The 25,152-nt window shown below is 43.7% G+C and overlaps 1 protein-coding gene across 1 annotated transcript in view; it reads right to left on the bottom strand.

Annotated features, from left to right (window-relative positions):
* The window catches only part of TPH2 (tryptophan hydroxylase 2), a 113,546-nt gene that overhangs the window by 47,731 nt on the left and 40,663 nt on the right, over nt 1-25,152 (bottom strand). The window contains exon 7 of the mRNA XM_070052640.2: nt 21,681-21,816. Coding sequence (XP_069908741.2) covers nt 21,681-21,816 — 136 coding nt within the window. The remainder of the gene's footprint in view (nt 1-21,680; nt 21,817-25,152) is intronic.

Raw genomic sequence — 25,152 nt, 5'->3', positions numbered from 1 at the left:
AGTCTAACCAAGCTTGCAATGCAAGTAAAAATGTAGTAAGTATGACCCAAGGCTCTTCCTGCTACTCTGATTCTCAGCTCTTCAAATCACCTGGGGGTCTTTTTAAAAAATCCCAAATGATGAGACCCCCATCTAAGACCAAGTCATTCAATCAAGCTCTGCAAAACAGACCTGATCACTTCTTTTTAAGGTCTCCAGATGACAATGAGACAGCCATGGTTGAGCTGCATTTCCTAACTGATAGTGCTAGAAGCTCTCCTGGGAGACTTCAAGCAATTAAATAGCACTTAAAACTCAGGCTGAACTATTCACAGAAGCCAAGCTATGGAAGCTACTGAGGTATCCAGCAGTGGAAGAATGGATACAGAAAATGGGATATAAACACAATGGCATATTACTCAGCCATAAAAAAGAATAAAAGCCTCTGTCATTTACAATAATATGGGTGGACAGGAGGACATTATGTTCAATGAAATGTCATGTACAGAAAATGTCATGCATGATTTTGCTTCCATGTGGAAGCCAAAATGTTGATCACAAAGACGTAAAGAACAAAATAGTGGTTACTGAGCCCAGGAAAGGTGTGGGCGAGGGAAGGGTGGAGGGAGAATGGGGGTACAGGATGCAGGTGGATAGGAGAAATAACTTCTACCACTCCTCAGCACAATAGGATAACTATGATTAACAACAGTTGACTATTTCGAAATAGCTGATAGACATGATTTTTAATGTTCCTAATGCAAAGAAAGGATATATGTCTAAGGTAATAAATATGCCACTGCTCTGATCTTGTCATTAATACTGTATTCATATATTGGAATGCCACACTATACCCCATAGATATAATAACTATGTGTCAACTTTTTTTAAAACATTAATAAAAGATAAAACTGAATGTGATCATGTAATTTTGTGCTGCTAAAGTTTAATTTCACTAAAATTATATCTTGATCCTGGAGAACAATGAGAGATAATGACTGAAAGTAAATAGGTAGCTAATTATTCTTTCATGTACATTTAATTCAGTAATAAGTCTAGTACTTCAATGCAAGGAATGGAATCTCGAGACACACTTGTCAGCAATTTTTTAAGAGCTCATCCAGCCTGCATGGAATTAAAATCAAGAGGTCCACCATGGAAAACTCTGAGTATCTCCATCATGTAAGTACTATAATTTCAAATTAGACCAGATGTCAAACTCGATGAAAAGGCTCAGGATGTTATTACGTCATGGTATAAATAAACAAGGTGAGCAGAAACTAAAATTACAATTATAGTGAGTTTTCACTATGTTATGGAAGAAAAGAGGTCACGAGCACAGTGGTGGTAGATTCTTGGTGCAACACGAGATTTACTTTTGAGTTTGTTAAGTATCTGAAAAAGGCTGATGCAGATGACAGTCTTACATCTATGTACATACATATGCAGTCCTAAAGTGTATTCATAAAAGTTCAAGCAAAAAATCAGCAGTTAAGGCCAGAGGAAGGAAAACACTAGCCCTCCAAAGACATTAAGGAATCAGTTCTCTACAGTAGAAAAAGTTATCACTTGGATTTTCAGTTAAGGTGTCATTATAAAACTAACTCACTAGCCAACCTAAGAACCTTTAACAGGTTTACAATGACTAAGTAACCAATCCATACGTGGAAGAGAATAAAAGAAATTATAAATTTGGAAGGAAAAAAAATCACACAATATAGAATAAGTTATATTGTTTCATTAAGAACAAAAGCCTGAAGCAGAATTATTGATGGAGTGTTAGGGATCCCCTTTGCACTGCTTAAGCTGAAACACTTATTTTGCGAGTTCACACCCTATTCACAGCTCCATCTTCACGCAGACCCTGAGATTCCCAAAGAATGACTGCAGTATGTGCAGTAACCTCACTTGTCATGGGGCCACAGCTTCACACTCCCATAATTCAAGACCAGGACCAAGGTTATTATCTTTTATGACTTTGGTGGAACATTCTCAAAAATAAACTCCACATGCTTCTCTTTCACTGTCTTTGGCTAAGACACGTTGTAGACAAAGGAAGTCAAAGTGTCTAGAAATAATCCAAATGAAGAGCAAACATTTTTAATGTCAGAAATAAAAGCAACTTACTAACTTGGGAGAATGTACATTGTCTTTAGTTTCTTTAGACCGAAGGACCCAGAAGCTGGGTTGATGACCATTTCTGGGGGCCGAGAGAAGTTGAAGCCCCTGGGGAGTCTCAGGGATAATTCAGACCACCAAGCTTTCTCTCCAGATTTTTTTTTAACCAATTGAGGTCTGCTGGGCCAAAATCACTCCATTTCACCCTATTTTACAATCTCCCTGTTTATGCCCTGTGTATAAAGTAGATTGATACTGCTACACTGGTCATACCATCCACAGCTGGACCCCAAGATGTCCACAACCATTGCGTTATCTCTCGAGATCTCTCTTAAAAGTGCCAATTATTTGGCTATAATTGCACCTGCCAGCACATGCTACCTCCAATCTCTACATCGGCAAACGTTCCTTTTTTTAACTCCCGTTCCTCTGATGCATTTTCGCCTGAATAACGCTTTTCAGAGCCCCTTTTCACAAAAGCGCTCTGTTCACTGGCAATGTAGGATCTTTCAAAACTGTTAACGCTGTAAAACATCATGTCTCCTTTTAGAAAAAAAGAAAAGCCAGAACTGATATCAGACACTAGACTTTTGCTGCTGTAAATTGGAATCTTCTCTGATAAGCCCTGTTAGGAGGATTCTAAAGCCTGTCAAAATAGGCCCAGGGAGGGGCGTGGGCAAAATGTCTTCAGGGAATTCTTAAATCATTCTAAGAAACTTACAATCATCTTGCTGCGGGGAAATAAGGGTCCCAGTTGTTAAGTTCAAAATCAAAATGAGTCTTGCATTTTTCTCTGCTTATCAGTTTCCAAAGCTGACTCCTCACACTACATCTTGAGCCACACTTACTTTTTTTTTTTTCATTTTTGTTGTAAATGAAAGCCTTTAAGAGACAGTGAGTGAGCATCCAGCGTGTGCTTTCCCATCCCCGATCAGTACATCTCTCTTTTAAAATACATGTCTATAGATTTGGTTTGTTCTAAATGACACAGAAGCTGACACTTTGGCTAAACCGTGCAGAGAAGAGAAGGCAGGCAAGCAGGAGGGAAGGAGCATTCACACTGATGAGAAGAAGCAGGAGGAGGAGCTGGGAGCCAAAACAGAGTATTTTTTTTTCCAGTTTTCACACAATATTTGATAAGTAAATACAAGTAATCCGGGCTAGTACACCAAGACATGCGATGGATGGCCGGTGGGTGACTTGGTTTGTTTTCACTGCACTGAGATGATAGGGGAAATTAACCCGATACTGAGGAAACTTTTTTGTGGTGCTTCCTTTGAAGCCATAAACAGAGATTCCTTCATTTAGAGAAAATACTATAAAGTCTGGCCCAGAGAAGATTTTAGGCAACTCTTATAGACCAATCACAATGTAGATAAACACAAATGGGGCCTTCTCTTCAGGAAGTGAACATCTGAGGTTTCCCTGGAGGAAATCTTTATGCCCCCCCCCCTGGGAATCGTAAGGGAAGCCACTAGTGTCACACTTCCTCACTCCAATTCTTGTGAGATGGAAAGATATGAGAGTCGTCTTTTTTAACATTTAGTTCCAAGCATGTTTATGACGGCCCTATTATGTACCAGGTACTATATTAGGAGCTGTGGCTGAAAAGTAAACAAGGCATAATTTTATAACAACTCTTAGCAAAAGTCACCTTATGGTTCCATAAAAGAATAAACAGCAAGTATAAAATTTCCTGATTGAACAAAATAGTTTTTAGTTCTACAAGAACCACTAAAAGACTGTAGTGAAAATGCCATTGATACTACTGGTCCCCTACACTTATATTTCTTACGTATTGAAGCTATAAGAGATATTTAACTATCCCTCCTCCTATCCAATTTCACTAAAATTAAGGAAGTAATATAGCATAATTATTAAAAGCATATACTCTGCAGTCTGTCCTAAATCCATTTCCCACATTTTTTTAAAAGATTTATTTTATTTATTTGAAAGAGTTACAGAGAGAGGTAGAGACAGAGAGTGGTTCTCCATCCGCTGGTTCATGCCCCAGATGGCTGCAATAGCCAGAGCCATGCCAATCTGAAGCCAGGAGCCAGGGACCTCCCCTGGGTCTACCATTTGAGTGCAGGGGCCCATGAATTTGGGCCATCCTCCACTGCTTTCCCAGGCCATAGCAGAAAGCTGGACCAGTAGAGGAGCAGCTGGGACTAGAACTGGCACCCATATGGGAGGCCGGCACTGTAGGCCAGGGTTTTAACCGGCTGTGCCACAGCACTGGCCCCTTCCCACATTCTTTTATAAGCAAATTACTTAAAGTACCACCATACAATAGGAGTTTCTACACTGATGGAAATGTTCTGTATCTGTACCACCCAAAACAATAGTCACTTGGTACAGGTGCCCGTTTAACACTTGAAATTGGAGCAAATATCTAGCCTAGCAGTTAAGAAGCTGCTGGTTACCATGCCTGATCCAGTTAAGAAGACTATCAGAATTCCTGCATCCCATATTGGAGTGCTTGGGTTGGAGTTCCACCTCCATTACCAACTTCAGCTTCCTGATAATGTGTAGAATATGATGAGGCAGAATATGATGGGTCAAGTACTTGGGTCCCTGCTATCCATTGGGAGACATGGATTGAGTTCCTAGCATCTGATCTGGCCTCAGCTGTTGTGGGCAATTGAGTAATTAATAACAGATGGAAGAGCTCTCCCTCTGTCTTTCTGCATCTCAAATAAATAAATTTTTAAAATGTTAAACTTAATGTATCTATTGCTACTGAGCAACTGAATGTATAACTCTACTTAGTTTTAATTGACAAATGTAAATAGTCAAATCTCAGCATATTGGACACTGTAAACTTAGAGATTCTTCTTTAAAGTTGAGAGCATAAGCATTCCTATCCTCTGGAATTCTTTCTTTATTCACTAACTTAGTTGAGAAGTAGAGATACAGAAAAACAAAGAAAAAGGAAAGAAGGAAAGGAGGGAGAAGGAAGGAAGGAAGGAAGGAAGGAAGGAAGGAAGGAAGGAAGGAAGGAAGGGAGGGAGGGAGGGAGGGAGGGAGGGAGGGAGGGAGGGAGGGAGGGAGGAGGGAGAGAGGGAGAGAGGAGAAAGAGATAGAGAGAGAGAAAATAAGAGAAATAAACAGTGAGAAAAGGAGCTCCCAATTTCTGGCTTACTCCCCAAACGCCTCAACATTCTGGGCTAAACCCTGGCAAAGGTGGGAGCTAGGAATGCAATCTGGGTCTCCCATGTGGGTGGCAGGGAACCCAACTACTTGAACCATAACTTACTGCCTTCCAAGGTCTTCATTAGCAGCAAGCTAGAATCATGGGTCAGACTTAAACTCAGTCACTGCCATATGGGATGCAGGTGTCTTAACTGACATCGTAACCACAAGGTTAAAATGCCCATCCTAGAATTCTTAAACAATGTAGTTAAATAATGTGTTGAAAATAGAAGTTCCCATCAACCAGGTATTATTGTTCATATTAGGTTAAATTGCATTTATACCTTAATCTGTTGTACATTAGTTTTGCCTTTTAGAAAATATTTTATCACTTATTAAGCATTAGACTTCTCCTGGACAGAGGACATGCCATGTTTACCTTTGGGTTCCCAGTGCTTAGAGAAGCCTGGCCCAAGAGAAATGCTCCATGACTGCTTTCAGAACTCAACTGCACAGAGCAAGGAATAACTGGGCTCTACTGCTACAAATAGAGGGGCATCCAAGTGAAACCTGAGTATGTGATTTTTCATTTCCAGTGTCATGTAACGGCTTTGAACCAGCTCTTGATTTTGCCATTTCCTAGTTTGAGACCTCAGGGAAATTAGGATTTCTCTGAACCCTGGAATTGCCATTTGTATAATGATGACAATTCTGCCTCCCTCACGGAGACTAGTGGACTGATGCCAGTCAAACAGAACGTGTGGGAAATGTCAGGTCCGTTTTCCCTTCTCCCTGTGGTGACTTCTGCGCCCGTCTGTAGACGTAATTCTCAACACTATGGAAGAGGGGTGGACAGCAATTACCACTTCCTTGCCTAAAATTCAATCATTTTAAATTTTTTCTTCTGAACTTGCAATTTTAAGATGCAAATATTCCTGAAAAACTGCTACCTGGTCATCTACTTCTTCCACACCTGAAGGTACATAACAAACTTCTCTCTGGCTACAGGGTGCTGAGGAAATACAAATTTTGATTCATATGTGAGTCTTTACAAGTGGGAACTTTGGCTTATGGGCACCATGTAAGACAGACAGACCTGAGTGCCAGAGGTGGGAGGTAGGTGGAGGTAGTAAAGGACAAAATCTGCTTAAAAAGGGGAGAGGGGTAGCTGAGGCTTTACCCCAACTCACTGCAGGAAACAGCTTAAAAGAAAAGGGCCCAGTAGGCACTTAGGCTCAAATTTGGTCTTGAAATGCACAGGTTTTAAATAATGTATTGGATTTTTAAATAGAATATGCACTGTTAGAGTGTTTGGAGCTCTTGAGACAAAAGACTCTGTAAAAAGTTTTAGGACTTATTTTTGCTTTTAGGCACTACATAAAATGAGGCAAGATATGATGACTGAAAACTTGGGAGTCCAGGTCTGGGAACACGGCCTTGTAACGAAGAATGTGCTGGGATTTTATGAGGCGCATCAGCCTGCGCATGAATTTAAGAGGGGCTGCCTAAGAGTGGGCCTATTTGGTATGTACATCATCTCCCAAGATCAAAGTGTTACCTCATCATCTCTCACACAGGGAGGCTAAGTGGCTGGCTGGCAGTCACACTAAGAGCTGACGGTGGGCCTTGGATTTCTGGGCATGCAATCTATACAGGTCGTTCTGCCTCAGGACATGACACAGCAATCTCCTCTCCACGTTACTGCACTGCAGTGAGGTACTAACCCTTCTTACTCACAGCCAAACAGGAAAGGCCTCCTTCTGGGATACGGAGCAAGCCAACCAAGGATCAAAGGAGAAGGTGAGCTTCTGACAAGCCTGGCCCAGGACTGGATGGGACAGCACAACCCTGGACCATCTGATCAGCACAGAGGACGCAGGGTTCTGGCAGAACAGGGCCGGCCATCAATAAAGTAAGAAAAATAACTTTCAATTCTCATAAAAAATTTGTAATTAGAAAATCAAGAAGAAAGCCCTTCAACTTCAATAGGCATGTAAGATTTGAGCTTTTCTGTTTAGCGTTAATGTTTCATAACAATAGGGGTTAAGCCTACAGACACTGGCACTAGTCAGCAAGTTCAAATCCTGGCTGCCCCATCCCCAACAGCTGTGTCACCATCACAAATTTTTTAACCTTTTTGTGCTTCATTTCTCGTCTATAAATTCAGAAGGAGAACACAAACTCAGAGGGCTTAGAGAATATTAAATAACTTCATCCATGTTCAACTTCAAAAACAGTGCCTACATACATGGAGTTGATTTATACATGTTTTCTTGTAATGGTAAAAGTATTGGAGAATCTAGAAGAAATGGTTAGATTTCTGGACACATACAATCTATGCAAATTGAGTCATGAAGACATAGAAAACATCATCAGACCAATAATGAAGGTGGAGACTGAATCAGTAGTAAAGACTATCCCAACAAAGAAGAGCCCAAGACTAGATGGCTTCACTGCTGCATTCTACCATATATTGAAAGAACTAATTTCAATTCTTCTCAAGCATTTCAAAACATTTGAAAGGGAGGGAGTCATCCCAAATTTCTATATGAGGCCAGCAGCACCTTGGTTCCTAAACTGGAAAATGATACAACAGAGAAAGAGAATACAGACCAATTTGCCTGATGAACATAGATGTAAAAATCCTCAACAAAATACTAGCCAAACGAATCCAACAACAGATCAGAAAGATCATTCACCTGGACAAAGTGGGATTTATCCCTGATATGCAGGGATGGTTCAAAATTCACAAATCAGTAAATGTGATACATCATGTTAACAAAGTGAAAAATAAAAAAAAAAAAAACACAATTATTTCAATAGATGCAGAGAAAGCATTTGATAAAATACAACATCTTTCACAATAAAAACCTTAAGCAAATTGGGTATAGAAGAAACATTTCTTAACACAATCAAGATAATAAATAACAAACCCATAGCCAGAATCTTATTGAATGGGGAAAAGTTAGAAGCGTTTCTACTAGGATCCAGAACCAGTCAAGGATGCTTACTTTCATCACAGCTATTCAATATAGTTCTGGGCCGGCGCCGTGGCTCACTAGGCTAATCCTCTGCCTAGCGGCGCCGGCACACCGGGTTCTAGTCCCGGTCGGGGCGCCGGATTCTGTCCCGGTTGCCCCTCTTCCAGGCCAGCCCTCTGCTGTGGCCAGGGAGTGCAGTGGAGGATGGCCCAGGTGCTTGGGCCCTGCACCCCATGGGAGACCAGGAAAAGCACCTGGCTCCTGCCATCGGATCAGCGCAGTGTGCGGGCCACAGCGCACCGGCCGCGGCGGCCATTGGAGGGTGAACCAACGGCAAAGGAAGACCTTTCTCTCTGTCTCTCTCTCTCACTGTCCACTCTGCCTGTCAAAAAAAAAAATAAAAAATAAAAAAATATAGTTCTGGAAGTTTTACACAAGAAAAAGAAACCAAAGGGATACAAATTGGAAAGGAGGAAGTCAAATTATCCCTGTTTGCAGATGACATGATTTTATATACAGGCAAACCAAAATATTCTACTAAGAGAATATTGAAACTCATAAGAAAGTCTGGTAAAGTTGTAGGATATAAAATTAAAACACAAAAATCAAAGCCTTTGTATATACAAGCAATGCCATGGCTGAGAAAGAACTTGAAAGATCAATCCCATTCACAATACCTATAAAAAATTGTAAATACCCTAAAATAAATTTGATGAAAGAAATGAAATATCTATACAATGAAGCTCACAAACAGTAAAGAAAGAAACAGAAGAAGACAAAAAATGGAAAAATCTTCCATGTTCATGGATTGGAAAGATTAGTATCATCAAAATATCCATACTACCCAAAGCAATTTATAGATTCAACGCTATCCCAATCAAAACCAATAATATTCTTCTCAGAGCTAAAAAAAAATGATGCTAAAATACATACAGAAACAAAAGAGACCCAGAATAACTAAAGCAATCCTAAACAACAAAAATAAAACTAGAGGCACCACTATACTAAGTTTCAAGACATACTTCAGGGCAGTTATAATCAAAACAGCCTGGTACTAACACAAAAATAGACATGGAGACCAATGGAACAGAATAGAAACCCCAGAAATCAATCCACACATCTACAACCAACTAATCTTTGCAAAGGGGCTAAAATCAGTCCCTGGAAAAAGGCCAGTCTCCTCAACAAATGGTGCTGGGAAAACTGGATCTCTGCATGCAGAAGTATGAAACAAGATCCCTTATACAAAAATGAGCTCAAAATGGATCAAAGATCTAAATCTATGACCTGATACCATCAAATTTTACTGAAGGAGAACACTGGGGAAACTCTGGAAGACATTGGCAGAGGCAAAGACTTCTTAGAAAAGACCACAGAAGCACAGGCAATCAAAGTAAAAATAGACTAACTGAATTACATCAAGTTAAGAAGCATCTGCACTACAAAAGAAAGCCTCAACAAAGTTAAGTGGCAACTGACAAAATAGGAGAAAATATTTGCAAGCTATGCAACTGGTAATGGATTAGTATTCAGAATCTATGAAGAGCCCAAAAAACTCAACAACAGCAAAACAAACAATCCAGTTCATAAACCGGCAAAGGACTTAACAGGCGTTTTTCAAGAGGAAATCCAAATGGCCAACAGACACTTGAAAAATGCTCAGGATCACTAGCCGTCAGGGAAATGTGAATCAAAACTTCAGTGAGGTTTCCTCTCACCCCAGTTAGAATGACTCTCACACAGAAATCAACAAACAATAATGCTGGTGAGGAAAAGACACCTTAGTCCACTGTTGGTGGCAATGCAAATTAGTACAGCCATTGTAGAAAACAGTATGGAGATTCCCCAGAAAACTGACAGTAGACCTACCATATGACCCAGCCATTCCACTTCTGTGAATTTACCCATAGGAAATAAAATCAGCATATGAGTTAACTGTACCCCCATGTTTAGTGCAGTTCAATTCACAATAGCTATGGAATCAACCCAAACATCCATCAACTGATGACTGGATAGAGAGATTATGGTATATATACACTATATAATATTACCTAGACATAAAAATGGATGAAATCCTGTCTTTTGCAATAACACAAATGCAACTGGAAACCATTATAATTAGTGAAATAAGCCAGTCCAAAAAAGACAAATATCAAGTTTTCCCTGATCTGTGGTAACTAATAGAGTACCAAAAAATATAATGTATGTGGGGAGCAACTCGGACTAGACTAAGTTACTGGAATTAGGACTTATTCTATGCATCTGCTCTCCCACAATATGGCGCTGGGAGAGAAGAAAACAGCTTCTACACAGCTGCCTCCAGTTCAGCCAATAAACTGTAGGACTTGCTCCTGATTGGAGGAGAGCAGCGTACTCGGCGTGTGGGCAGCCGAGTTAGGATTGGCGGAGGAGGACTATAAAGGAGGAGAGAGACGGCATGCACCAGGAACATCTAAGGGGAACATCTAAGGGGAACACCTGTGCAGCCCCCGAGAGAGCCGGCCGGCCGGCGGTGTGCCACTCCCCCGCGGAAGTGGGGAAAGTGGCCAGGGGGAACCGCCCTTCCACGGAGGTGGAAGGGACGGCAGCCAACCCGGGAAGAACCAGCAGCAAACCCGGGGAGGGCCGAGCAGACGAAAGAACAGCGCAGGGCTTAGTGTCGTTCCTCCACGAAGAGGGGGAGCGACATAATGGTGCCGTGACTCGGATATGAAGCCTAGGCAGGGTTTAGTGTTGTTCCTCCACGAAGAGGGGGAGCGACAATGTATATGAGTGAAATTTATATTTTAAGAATGATTATTATTCACAGCCCTTGTTTCTACTGTTGAGGAACAGCATTTTTTTCCTTTTTACCATTTGCTGAATTCTTTACTTAGTGGAGGTTAAGCCTATGATTATAAAACAAACTGAAAGTATGTCATCATGAAAACTAAAAGAATAAAAAGGAGGAAAGACACAGGGTGGGAGCATGGGAGGGAAGGTAGGATGAGAAGTATCACTATGCTCCTAAACTGTATATGTGAAATACATGAAATTCGTTCACTTTATATAAATATTTTTTTAAAATGTATTGTTGCTTGGTCACACATTTAGACTGGCAGTTAGGACCAAGTCCCAAACCAGAGTTCCCAGGTTTGATACCCCACACTTCCGTTTCCTGACTACACCATCCTGGACTGGGGCGGGGGAGTATAGGAGGTAGACAGCACATAGTGGCAAAGGTAGCTGGATTCCTGCCACTCATGTGAGAAACCTGCATGGAGTTCCTAGATCCTGGGTCAGGCTCTTGTTCAGCCTTAGTTATTATGGTCATTCAAGTAGTAAACCTGGAGCCAGCTCTGTGGCATAGTAGGTTAGCCTCTGCCTATGGGCACAAGTTCATGTCCCAGCTGCTCCTCTTCCAATCCAGCTCCCTGATAATGGCCTGAGAAAGCAGGGAAGATGGCCCAAGTCCTCAGGTCCCTGCACCCACATGGGAAACCCATAAGAAGCTCCTGGCTGCTGGCTTTGGATCGGCCAAGCTTTGGCTGTTGCAGCCATTTGGGGAGTGAACCAGCGGATGGAAGATCTCTCTCCTTGTCTTTCCATCTGTCTGTAACTCTGCTTCTCAAATAAATTAAATCTCTTTAAAAAAAAAAAAAAAAGAGTAGACCTGCAGGTGAGAACTCTCTTTCTCTCTCTACCTCTCAAATAATTTTTTTAAAAAGTATGATTGCTGCTGCTGCTGCTGCTTCTAGTGTCACTGACACTAGAAGAGGAAAGGGTAAATCTTCAGTGGGCCTGGGAAGAGCCCTAGCCCAAATTCTCCCACGGAGAAGGTGGCTACTGAGCTGAAGGTGTGCATTCTGGGTTAAGAAGCAGGATGGACTTTCTGAGAATCACGGGTAGAGAGGCTGCTCAGCAAGGACAGTGCTGTGGAGGAAGCCAGTAGCTGCCCAGGAGGCTGGGCACTGTGCTCACGTGTCCAATAGGAAAGAGCAAGCGTAAGTGAAAGGGGGCTTATGGGAGGGACAGCTACACTCAGACAAGCTGATTTATCTTTCTGGCTCTGTGCAAACTCAACTTCAGCAAGGACTGATTGAAAGCATCCATGACAGCCAGGTCTCAAGTCGACATTGTGCAACCCAGAGTCTCTCAGATGGGAGTAAGGATAGAAAGTGACAGGCATCTGTTCAATCAAGGAAGGAGCAGCCAGCCTTTCTGATAAATTTGAAAATCTGTGCAGTTACATGCTGATAGTATTACTTACCTATCAATTATCAACTAATAATGAACTGGACTAATGTCCAATCCCCAAGAAAAGCAAATAAATGGCATCTTCTGTCTGTCCTAGAGAGGCATCTTTTCTAATAAGCAAGGTCTAAGGGTAAAATTCACTTACTTGACTGAGAAATAGATGAAAAAATAGAAATAATTCATTTTTATTTTTCTTATAAAATTGAAACAGAATAGCAATTACAAGAAAAATCACCTGACTGTAAAGTCCTTTTTAAACTTTAAAATAGTTATATTTAAAAATAACATTAATTGCCCCTAAACTGTTCAACCATGACAAAAGAGATTTTCCTTAATGTGAATGCATTTAGTTGTATTATGGCAATAAACATTGCAATATTGGTCCATGGTGTTGTGAATTATTTCTTCATAGTGAGACAGTTTGCTCCTCGATCTGCAAAGCAACACCATCAGAAAGAGCAGATACAGCCTTACTAGTATGTGCTGACTGCTCCATCATCCCTTTGCAGCCCTGAATCTTGAACTCCCTGATGCATACCATGATGCTGTGTCAAGTATACTTTTGTTACTACCACGTTAAGTGTGATATCTGAAACATAAAATAGAATATTTTAAAAATTTTTCACTAAAACATCTAAGGAGAAAATTCTGATGCAAAATTGCTTTATTACTTTGGCAACAGATCTTCTACAAATACAGATATTGTATTGACTTGACCTCAAAGAATACTGTTGAAGGATGTATTCTTATATCTTTAAAATTCCTGGTTATTTCTTCCCAAGCAATGGACAAGACACATAGGAGTCATGCTGTGGATGTGCGTTTCAACACTGCTATGGGAAATTTTTTTGTTCCATTTGTTACCCAGTACAGAACAGAGGGAGATACCTGGACTCTTTTGGCTCCATCCAGAAATCTAGGCCAGGATGCATTTGGCCAATATTGAAGAAAGCAAGATAATAAATATATCAACTAACACCTTAGGAAACATGGTTTTCTTGGGGGTGATGATTGATTCACCATTTGTGCACACACATCCCACATCCAAATACCCGGTTAGAGTCTTGGCTACTCTGCTTCTGACCCAGCTTCCTAATAATGAATGCCCTGGGAGGCTGCAGATGACGATTCAAATACTTGGGCCCCTGCTACCCATCTGGGATGCCCAGATGGAGTTCCAGGATCCTTGCTTCAGCCTGTCCCAGTCTTGACTATTGCAGGCATTTGGGGAGTGAACCAGGGGCTTGATCGATCGATCGATCGATCGATCTATCTCCTCCCTCCCTCCCTCCCTCCCTCTCTATATTTCAAATAAAACAAAAATAGTTTTTAATTGAAGAAAACAAGATCTTTTGTCCTATTTGCCTCCATTTCCTAGACTCCAGTCAATCCCTAGAGTGTCTGAGGGAAATCAGGAAATGTGGCCCCAGGAGAATGTGGTTTTATTAAATTGGATTTCTTCTTAGAGAGATTTGCACTTCCAAGGTTTCACTCACCATTGAGACCACAGATATAACTGCAAAGCATACGCCAAGTACATGTGCACATATAAATGAAATCAGCAAGTTTTCAACAACCACCTTGCACAAAACATAGTGACAAATAGACCACACTGCCCCTGGGAGGAAACACCCAGAGAAGAAAAGCCAAACGAACTAAAGCAGAGCTGGAAGGAGTGTGATAAAGACAACATTTGAAAATCCAAAATACTCCCTGTGAACCAGAAGCCTGATATCAGAGGCCGAACAGAGCAAGCCAGTCCAGGGAGGGAAGGCTTGTTCCCTCCTTCCCTGGGTGCCCAAGAGTTTCCTGAATGTGATGAACCCCTGATTCCACCTCCACTCCCTGAGAAGTTTCTAGAAACAAATCCAGAGGCATGCTGACTCTCTTATCCACCATCTCTGCTAGAGAAGGAGCACCCACCCACCCTAAACATTACCAACATAGCACCCAATATGGCAGCCCTTCTGGGACATGCACCAATGCCTGGCAGAAATTGACAATCTTACCGAATTTCTTCCTAATACAACATTTAAAATTGCCCAAATGTAATTTGTAACATGTCACAGATTGACTTTATTTTACTAAGGTTTGGCAATGAGCTTTCCTGCTTTTTATGCATGATAATATTTAGGGTTAGTTACCCAAAGGGGAAAACAAATGTATGTATTTTCAGCACCATGTTAAATTCAGCTTATTCTTTTACTCTCTCTTCCTCTTCCCCTCCTTCCAACCTTTCCTATCTTTCCCTCTTTTTAATAAGGAAGCAATGACAACCTTCAAATTTGCCATGGTTCCTCTTCTTCAGTTCACAGTGAATCACCATTTTTTTTAAATTCTGAGGCTGTCTTTATCTAAAAGGCAAAAATAAATGAATGTGCTAGGTGGTCCCTGAGTAAGTGCAATTTGAAGAGAAGGCTAGCCTGGTCTGCATGACCTGTCTTCATAGTTTCAGCATCCAAAATTCTACCATAAAAGGTTTATGGCTTCGCCTAAGGACACTGAACATGTACAACTGGTATTCATGGACATACAACTGGTATTATTCATGGACGGGTGCTGAGTATCAGAAATCAGAGTAAAGTTGGGATTTGTGGAAGGTACCCAGCAAGATGGGGCAGCAACACTTCAGAAAAAGGCCCACTACCCCCACCTTGAGCACACGAGACTCCATGGAGACCGAGAGCGGCACCTCATCCTTGCACCCCCACCCCACACATCTCAGGCTCTTGGTTCTGAGTATTCCCAGGCCTGGCATTTCCTGGTGGCTGTGCCATTCACGGCTTTAGGCCACTCTGGACTCAGTTTTCACTTCACCTGCCAACTAGATGATCACTCCAAGCTCAGTCTGGATCTTCTCGCTTTGTATTACCTTGGCCAACTGGCCTTGAGGCCATTACAGCCTTATGAAATGGACTGGCACATGAATAAACAATTACCAGGGAGTGGTGTAAGGGCTAAAGCAGAAGCAAGGCCAAGTGCCACCGGCACATCCAACACCGCCTGGAAAAGGCTGCACTGAGATGACACCTGAGCTTAATCCTAGAGAGTTAAAAGGATTTCTCCAGGGTCATTCCAGGCAGAATGACCCAGCTGTGCAAAGAGATAGAGGTATGAACCAGTGAGCTCATGGACATGGTGAGAAGTCCAATGTGGTTAAAGAGAGGATTTTTTTTTTTTTTTGAAAAGGGAAGAGTGACAGGCTGAAGATAAAGTTTGGTGAAATCAGACATTTACTCCCACAGGTAACAGGGAACCAACAGAAGTTAAATGAGGTCATACTGTTTTCAGATCAGAGTTTTTAAAAGGGGCATGGGAGACCAGGAAAAGCACCTGGCTCCTGGCTTCAGATCAGCGCAGTGCACCGGCCACAGCGCACGGCCGCGGCGGCCATTGGAGGGTGAACCAACGGCAAAAGGAAGACCTTCCTCTCTGTCTCTCTCTCACTGTCCACTCTGCCTGTCAAAAAAAAAAAAAAAACCTGTATACTGCCGGCGCCTTGGCTCAACAGGCTAATCCTCCACCTAGAGGCGCCGGCACACCAGGTTCTAGTCCCGGTCGGGGCGCCAGATTCTGTCCCGGTTGCCCCCCTTCCAAGCCAGCTCTCTGCTATGGCCCGGAAGTGCAGTGGAGGATGGCCCAAGTCCTTGGGGCCTGCACCCCATGGGAGACTAGGAAAAGCACCTGGCTCCTGGCTTTGGATCAGCGCGGTGCACCAGCCGCAGCGCGCCAGCCGCGGCGGCCATTGGAGGGTGAACCAATGGCAAAAGGAAGACCTTTCTCTCTGTCTCTCTCTCTCTCTCTCACTGTCCACTCTGCGTGTCAAAAATTAAAAAAAATAAATAAATAAAAGGAACAAAGCTGTGGCGGTGCTGTGGCGATGTATGTTGAACCTCTGCCTGCAGTGCCAGCATCCATATGGGTGCCACTTTGCATCCCAGCTCCCTGCTAATGGCCTAGGAAAGCAGTGGAAGATGGCCCAAGTACTTGGGCCCCCAGCACTCATATGGGAGACCCAGAGGAAGCTCTTGGATCCTGGCTTCAGATCAGCCCAGTTCCTGCAGTTGCTGCCATTTGGGGATGGCAGATGGAAGACCTCTCTCCATATCTCTCCTTCTCTCTGTCTATAACTCTGACTCTCAATTAAATAAATACATCTTTTTAAACAAATTAAAAGGAAAAAAGGCTACCAATTTTAAGAGAAAGGAGTACAGGGGCTGGCAATGTGGTGCAGCAGGTTAAAACCCCAGCCTGCTGCACCAGCATCCCATATGGGAGCCGGTTTGAGTCTTGGCTGCTCCACTTCCAATCCAGCTCTCTGCTATGGCCTGGGAAAGCAGTGGAAGATGGCCTAAGTCCTTGGGCCCCTGCACCCATGTGGGAGACCCAGAAGAAGCTCCAGGCTCCTGGCTTTGTATCAGCGCAGTTCTGGCTGTTGTGGCCATGTGGGGAGTGAACCAGCAGATGGAAGACACCTCTCTCTCTCTCTCGCTCTCTCTCTCTTGCTCACTCTCAACTCTTTCAAATAAATAAAAATAAAAATCTTTAAAAGAGTGAGAGAGAGAGAAAGGAGCACAATCCCTGGCAGACAGAGCAATGTGAACATGATCTGTCAAATGTCTTATTTTAAGACAATGATGTGATGATGTCCTCCTGGGAACATTTTTGGTTGTTGAACCTGGCAGGTGCAGAAGGGTACTCCTGACATGTAGTTGGTAGAGGCCAGGGATACTGCTGAACATCACACAAAGCACAGAACATCCTCCACAACAAGTAACTATCTGGCCAAAAAGTCAATAGCACTGAGGCTAAGAAACTCTGTTTTAAAGGAAGATGAGCTGGCCAGAAGACACACATGACAGCCCCAACAATGGTGTCATCACAGAGAGATAAGGGAGATCACGGAGAGTAAAGAACTTTTCAAATTTTTGTTCTGCCACTATACATATGCCAGGTAGTGTTCATATGCCTATGTAACTTAGAATTCTGAAATCTTTTCCTCTCATTCTAGTGAGTGAGAGAGATAGTATCACTGAAATAACCTTGAACTTGACCAAGTGAGCTTTAAAATAGAATGATTTAAAATCTTAATACTTGATCAGTTTCTTGGGATCACAGCTGAGCAAAGCATGCAGCTAGACAACACTGAAGTACGGAATCACCCCCTCAATGCACTGCTCCAAGGGAGAAAGACCAATAGTATCTCCCTTCTTCTAATAGAACAGTGACCTTTCAATTCAGGCATAAAAAGATGGAAAATCAACTCCATCCTGGAAAACCAGGAGGCACCAATCAATCAGAAGTTTGTCTACTGTCTTCCAGACCAGAAAACTTTCCACCAGGAAGCAATCCAATGTAACATCACTTTATAATTCAAGTCCAACTCTCTGGCCAGGTTAGAGAATCCAGTCTTTAAGATATAAAATGTAAAATGCTAAAGACATATTTAACACTCATTGTGTGTCAAAAGCTGTGATAGCAAAATACATTTGTCCCAGACTGAAAAGGAAAATAAAACTCATTTTTCAGATAATGTCTCTTTTTGCTGCTTTCATTCCATTTCATTCCCTGGGTCTTCAGGGCTCAGCTTTGTCTCATTAATGCTGCCTCCACCACCACTGTTAAGCAATTGAAAGCAGTTATTCAGAAGCCAAGTACAAGCACCAAACACAGTAGCCAAGTTGAACTTCACAAATTGAGAAGCTGCTCTCTTGTTGGTTTTCAATTGAAGAAATGGGATTTCATTACAGAGACAATGCCTGTGAAAGTGCTTGGGCCAGAAACAGCATTCCCAGCACCATGTCCCATAGACTCAAACTAGATGGTTGAGAAGGCAAGGAGGACTTTGCAAAATATACAAGCATTAAAGAGGGCTTTGCAGAGAATTGTGTGTGCATAACCTATTTCTGGAGGGATGCAATGAAAAATAGTGATAGTGGTGGCCTTGGGAGAGAATGAATTGGATGTTAAAGGGACAGAGAAAGGAAGGGAACTCACAGTTCACAGGACATCTCCTGGTCCCCTTGGAGCTCTGAACACATACACGTGTTACCTATTCATAAAGTAAATTTTAAGAACAAATGCATGATACAAAACTCACAAAAAAATGAAGAGCTTGTAAAAACCTCAAGTTGTTAGTGAATCCAAATTTCCATCCTCTGATTTAATCTCCCCCTGTCAGTATAGTCAAAGGAGTTTTGGAAGAAAAAGCTTTCAGATCTATTCTAGAAGCTCTAAATTCACTTTTGAACTCTCTATTTACAACTACCAGAGGTTTCTCCATTTGTGGGTCTCACCCATGAGCACATTACAGACTACATACACCAGGGACTGCTATTGTTAAGCCACCACCTGCAACATCAGCATCCCATATCAGAGCATCAGTTCTGGTCTCAGCTGCTCCTCTTCCAATCCAGCTCCTGCTAATGTGCCTGGAAATGCAGCAGATGATGGCCCAAGTGCACGGGACCCTGCCCCCCATGTGGGAGACCCAGATGGAGTTCCAGGCTCCAGACTTCAGCCTGGCCCAGCCCTGACCATTACAGCCATTTGAGGAGTGAACCCATAGATTGAAGACTGATATCTCTCCCTCTCCCTGTCACTCTGCCTTTCAAATAAATAAAATAAATCTTTTTCAAATATTACTACATAGACCAAACCCAAATTCTCCTCTCCTCTCCCTCATTCTTTCCTCTTCCCTCCAAGCCTGATCTCCTCCAATATTTTCAACTGTTATTGAAAATAACTACTTATTAAGCTTCCCAATCTAAAAATCCTTAGCACTACCTTTAGGATTCCTATCCTCTCCTCACTCATATCATAGTCATCAAACAGGAGCATTGTCAGTTCCATCTCTATGATATTAGCATAAAATGGGTGTTCTTGCACTCTACTACACCTCACTCAATGGCTCAGCATCTTATAAACTGCATTCCTTTACTGAAATGTGAACTCTATGAATGGTTTTCCTTCTATGCACTCACATTTCCCTAGCCCCCAGGCCCAGTCATCTTTCTCAAAAACACTTATCTAATCATGCTACAGAACCTTGAATAGCTCTCGATTGCCTACAAAATTTAACCTACAGGGCCTGCTTTGACAGGTGACCATTTATAATGTGGCTGGAAGACACACTGTATCCCGACTACATAAACTGCACCCTGAAGCTCTGGTGTAACAAGCCTTGCTCATGGATGCCTCTTGCTTTCTTCCACAACTTTGTGCTTGCTCCTTCCTCGGCTGCCAAAGCTTTCCCTCTTCACCCTGCTAAGACTCCCACTAAGTTTCTATCTTCTCTAAAAACACTCTCAGGACTGCTACTTCCTCTGTGCTCCTTCAACACTTTGTACACACCTCGATTACAGCCCACACCACACTCCTTCCTAATTATTTATATTTCTATCTCCCTTGCCAGAATCTGAGCTGCTTTAAAAATAATAGCTACTATATTTTATTCATCTTTGAATCCACTGCACCTCCCTGCTAGCATTGCACATAAATGTTTGCTGAATGAATTTACTGAAAGTACTTTGGAAAAAATGCAACACATTATCCCCAAATTTTATAGACCTCTGTGGCTAAAATCTCATTTCTTTGCCCCCTCTCTCTCTCTCTGCATACCTATTGGCACGCTATCCCAGGTCTCAGGAGGGCCAGTTATTCAAAGGGAACTAACAAAATGCCTGCTATTTGTAAACAGGGCCATTTGTAAACCCTCTGGGCTCGATTTTGAGATTGCCTTTCTAATTCGCACAACCCTACCCTGAGCACTCACTCCACTTGAAGAAGCATTTCTTTCCCAAATGTCTTGAGCCATATAAGTAACCTTTGTGTACCCTGAAAACACTTCAGAGAAGCTGAAAGGAGCAAAAACAATGTAGCAACCCTGCAGAGACCGACCTGACCCGTGAGCCTTACGCAGCCTAGGAGGAAAAGAGGGACTTCAGAGGCCCAGCTCTAATCCCTGCCCACTGCTGCCACCATCAGCTACTTAACTGCTTGAACCTTGAAGGGCTTTCTACTCCCCAGTGAAGACCCTGGCAGCCCATTAATCACAAGCCTATTCAAGTAAAGCAGCATCATAAGCAAAGTGATAACCTGAGTGGCCCGAAGAACAATGAACAACAAATCAGGGTACGATTAGGATGAGGTGCACGATCGAATGGAGCCCAAGGGGGCAGAAAAACCATGACAGCTCCAGCCTCAGGGTTTGTACTTTCTCTGTTCCCTTAGCTTAGAGTTTTCCACCTGGAGACATTCACATCACTTCCCAAGAGGCTGATCTGACAACCCAACCCAAAACACAGTGCCCAGGACCACCCTCCCATCACTGCCCCTGCTCTATTAGGCTGCACAGCACTTTTTAGCACTTAGTGTTGACACTTAGACTTGACTGACTCCATATTACCCATTTTTCTGTATGCTCCCGCTGTCTCCCTCATTTATCCAGTAATTACATTGCTTACATTGCTCCCAAGCAATGTAAGCACATAGTAGGCTCCCAATACATGTTACATTTTAAAATAAACAGCATACAAAACATTTCACATCTATAGAATGTGAAACCCCATGTATGATGAGACCAAATGACTTAACACATGGGACTCACAGTTTTTCCCCATTCCCCACTCATGGTAGAGCAAAAGAACATCACCATTCTGCTTCTCTGCTCACCCTTAGCCCTCCCAGCACCCAGGAGAGAATGTATAAAAGCCCCAAAGGAGGACAAAAGGCCCAAGAAGAATCACCAAATTCTTACATACCTGGAGGTGTTAGGTAAGATTGGAAGAATGTTCCAGAAACTAAGATGGCAGGGAGAGTACACACAGAGTTCTGAGTTTGGATGTAATGAACACAGATGAACATAAGGGAATTAAGTCTGAGTTGCTGGGGTGCGTGTGCATGAACCTCCTGAACATGACGGCCACACTGTGTCCTGGCTGGGTATCTAAGTTCACATTACCCCTCTCTGCCTTCCTTCCTTGTCAGGAATGGAGGTCAGGCCATGTAGCGGGTTCATGTGGGGACAGAATCACAGAGGTGAGCCAGAGCTTCAATGTTGGCAGCCCCATGTGCATCTCCTGCCGTAAGCACATACGGAGACTCTAACCAGCTAGTATGACCAAACCAGGGCAGAGGTCAAAGAAGACCCAAGTCAAGTCAAGTGAGCACTGACCACTCCGCAGAGCAGCAGTTTCAGTCCCAGCCTGGGCTTTGGGGATAGGTACTCACGGTTCCGGGGTGTAGAGGGGGTCCGAGCCATGCCGGACATACTGAGTACAGTGGAACACTCTGTAGGCCAGTCCTGCGAGAAAGTCGCGCGGGCTCAGGTATCCGGCCACCGGCCTCACAGTGAAGCCAGACCTTTCTAAAGAGGCAACAGAAAAAGGCAGTTAAATGACAACCCCACAGCACCTTAGGGTCCTAGAAGGAAATCCTGTTATTAATAAGGATATACCAGAAACGAAAGTAGTGAAGGTAACAACCGAATGACATATGTACTTTCAACAGCTGTAAAGTCTGGGATTCTGTTGACAAAAATGCCCTCACAAATGACAGTTTCTAGGGGAAACTTCTCTCATTGGCATTTCTTTTTTTTTTTTTTTTTTTTTTTTTTTTTTTTTTTTTTTTTTACAGGCAGAGCGAACAGTGAGAGAGAGACAGAGAGAAAGGTCTTCCTTTGCCATTGGTTCACCCTCCAATGGCCGCTGCAGCCGTGCTGATCTGAAGCCAGGAGCCAGGTGCTTCCCCTGGTCTCCCATGCGGGTGCAGAACCCAAGCACTTGGGCCATCCTCCACTGCACTCCCGGGCCACAGCAGAGAGCTGGACTGGAAGAAGAGCAACCGGGACAGAATCTGGCGCCCCAACCAGGACTAGAACCGGGGTGCCGGCGCTGCAGGCAGAGGATTAGCCAATTAGCCACGGCGCTGGCCGGCATTTCTATTTTTTAAAATAAAAATGTGGAAGCTGGCATTGTGCCATAGTGAGTTAAGCCACCACCAGAGACGCTGGCATCCCACATAGACACCAGTTTACATCCTGGCAGCTCCACTTCTGATCCAGCTCCCTGCTAATGCACTTGGGAAAGCAGTGGAAGATGGCCCAAGTGCTTGGGCCTCTATACCCATGTGGGAGACCCAGAAGAAGTTCCTGGCTCCTGGCTTCAACCTGGCCCAGGCCCAGCCAATGCATCCATTTGGGGAATTAACCAGCAAATGAAAGATCTTGATCTATCTCTCTCCCTCTGTCTCTGTGACTCTGGCTTTAAAATAAATAAAAATAAATCTTTAAAATATATATAAAAATTGTATATATCTGAGGTATGCAATATGATGTTTTGATTCATATATAGTGAAGTACTTACTTCAGCCAAGCTAATACTCCTGTCTACAGCTATCTTTGTGTACGTATTTGTGTGTGTGTCTATGTGTGATAAAAGCACATGAAACCTACTTTTAGCAAATATCCCTTATACAATAGAGTATTATAAATTGTGGTCCTCATGCTGCCCACTACATCTCCAGACTTACTCATCCTAACTTTGTGCCCTTTTTCCCACCTTCTCCCCATTTCCCCACCTTCCTGCCCCTGGAACCACCTTTCTACCCTCTGCTTCTATGTACTCAACTTGTTTGGACTTCACATAGGTGAGATCATGCAGTGTTTTTCTTTCTGTGTCTGGTGTATTTCCAGGAGGGCTGTTCTTATCCCACATACCAGCACTGTAAAGGCTCCCATTCTGAAAAGTTTAGCTTAGAAGGAACGTGCCTCAGAACAGCTGAGATGGTTTTAAAAGGCAAGAAAACACTCACAGGCAGCAGCCCCAGCCCTCCGCAGGCCTGGCCGACCTGCACCTCCACACTGAACCTGTCCCCCGCGGTGTGAGCCTGAAACAGATCCCCCTAACCGCAGCAAGAGCTCCCTGGCGAAGGGGGACAAGACAATGGCCTCGTGAAAAGCAAGGGGGGGTTAACCCCCAAGGGTGAAGGGATGTTGCCTCCCAGTGAGCCAGCACCCCCTAGTCAGGGTGTGAGGCCAAGAGGAAAGGTTCCATCCAAGGAGACCCCCACGAAGAAGAAATTCTCCTTGAAGAGCCTTTCAAACTGAGCAGTCTGTCCTTTAAGAGAAATCAGGAGTGGGGAGGGGATACCTCTGCCTCCTCCCCCCCCAGAGGAAGCACAAGGAGCAGGGAGAGATCAGCACCTGCAGTGACAAGAAGGGAAGGCCCTGTGCCACCCCGGAGCCCCAGGAGCCCCAAGCCAAGGGGGCAGAGGCTAGTGCTGCCCGCAAGGGTGGAGACAGGAGAGCAGAGGCAGGGCCCTGGGCAACAGAGCCGCCCCTCCCTCGGGCCAGAGAGTGGCCCAGCACTGGCCAGAGATGATGGGATTGAGTAGCTGGGTGGGGGCCAGTGGGTGATCTCTTAAGCTACAGCAAACTGTACTGTTGGCCGTCACTGTGGCATGGTAGGCTAAGCCTCCACCTGCAGCACCTGCATCCAAGATGGGCACCGGTTCATGAACCTACTTGCTGCTCTTTCAGTACAGCACTTTCCTTCCGGTCTGGGAAAGCAGTGGATGTTGGCCCAAGTGCTTGGGCCCCTGCACCCACATGAGAGAACAGGAAGAAGCTCCTGGCTCCTGGCTTCGACAGGACAGGCCATTGCACCACCTGGAGAGTGAACCAGCAGATGGAAGACCTCTCTCTCTGTCTTTCCCTCTATCTGAAGTCTACCTCTTAAATAAATAAAGAAAGAAAGAAAACTGTGCTGTCCTTGTGGGGTCACTGCCTGGACCCTGTGCCCAGGAAGGAGGGGCTGCTGCCCCTCCCTTCCATGGATGAGGCCAGTTGAAAATGGTCCCTTGCACTTCCCCAGGTTAGGTCAGTGATGTAAAAGGCTCCTGGCCCTGCCCCCTTCCTTGACCTCACCTCCTTTGCAGAAGGCAATTGCCGGTTTTCTCCCTCAATTCTTTTCCAACTAAGTTTTTGTTTACTCTCCAAATTCCCAAGCCAGAAGTGGGGTGCTTATGATGTAGGCAGGCAGAAAGGATAAAATTGATGACCACATCTTCACCATGCCTCTGTGAGATCTCGTCTCCCTTTCTGGCCACACCTGTGCGCCCAGCTGCCAGTCAGGCTCATTAACCACTCCCGTTTGGAAGTGGATTTAAGGCCTGAAACACAGAGGGCCCAGCCCTTGTGCCCTTTTCTCTTTGCCCTTCTTCCTCCGGGGTGGGGTGCACGGCCTCAGGACCACCCAGCCTGCATGCTCCTCCACGTGGCTGGCTCCTGGCACTCGGTCTGAATCCAGATTTCCCTTTCGTACAGCCCTCACTCTCCCATGCATTTCTCTCATTGAATAAGCTTAAAACTTACCTTGCTGCCTCATTTATTTATGCCAGTATTCAGAATTCTTTTAATATGAGGCGAGAGCCCACACAGCTTATTAATATTTCTAATTTATTAATAAGCACCCAGTAACATAATTGGCATCCCAGATGGCACCGTTAATAACAGATGGGACCTTTAATGGATATGTTACCAATATTACTTTTACTCCCAAACCCCAAGTGTCCTGCCTTCTCCCTGTTGAGTTTTTAGTCCCCTATGCTGTGCCTTGTGGCACCTGGGCTGGGGAGGACCTTGCCCCTGTCTGGATTTGTATAAATGTCTTACTCAAGTTCAAAACTCAGGCTTGTTGTCAGA

The sequence above is a fragment of the Oryctolagus cuniculus genome, chromosome 11 (assembly GCF_051225735.1).
Source record: "Oryctolagus cuniculus isolate XC-2025 breed Fujian yellow rabbit chromosome 11, ASM5122573v1, whole genome shotgun sequence".
NCBI lineage: Eukaryota > Metazoa > Chordata > Mammalia > Lagomorpha > Leporidae > Oryctolagus > Oryctolagus cuniculus.
This window is presented reverse-complemented; position numbering and strand designations above follow the sequence as displayed.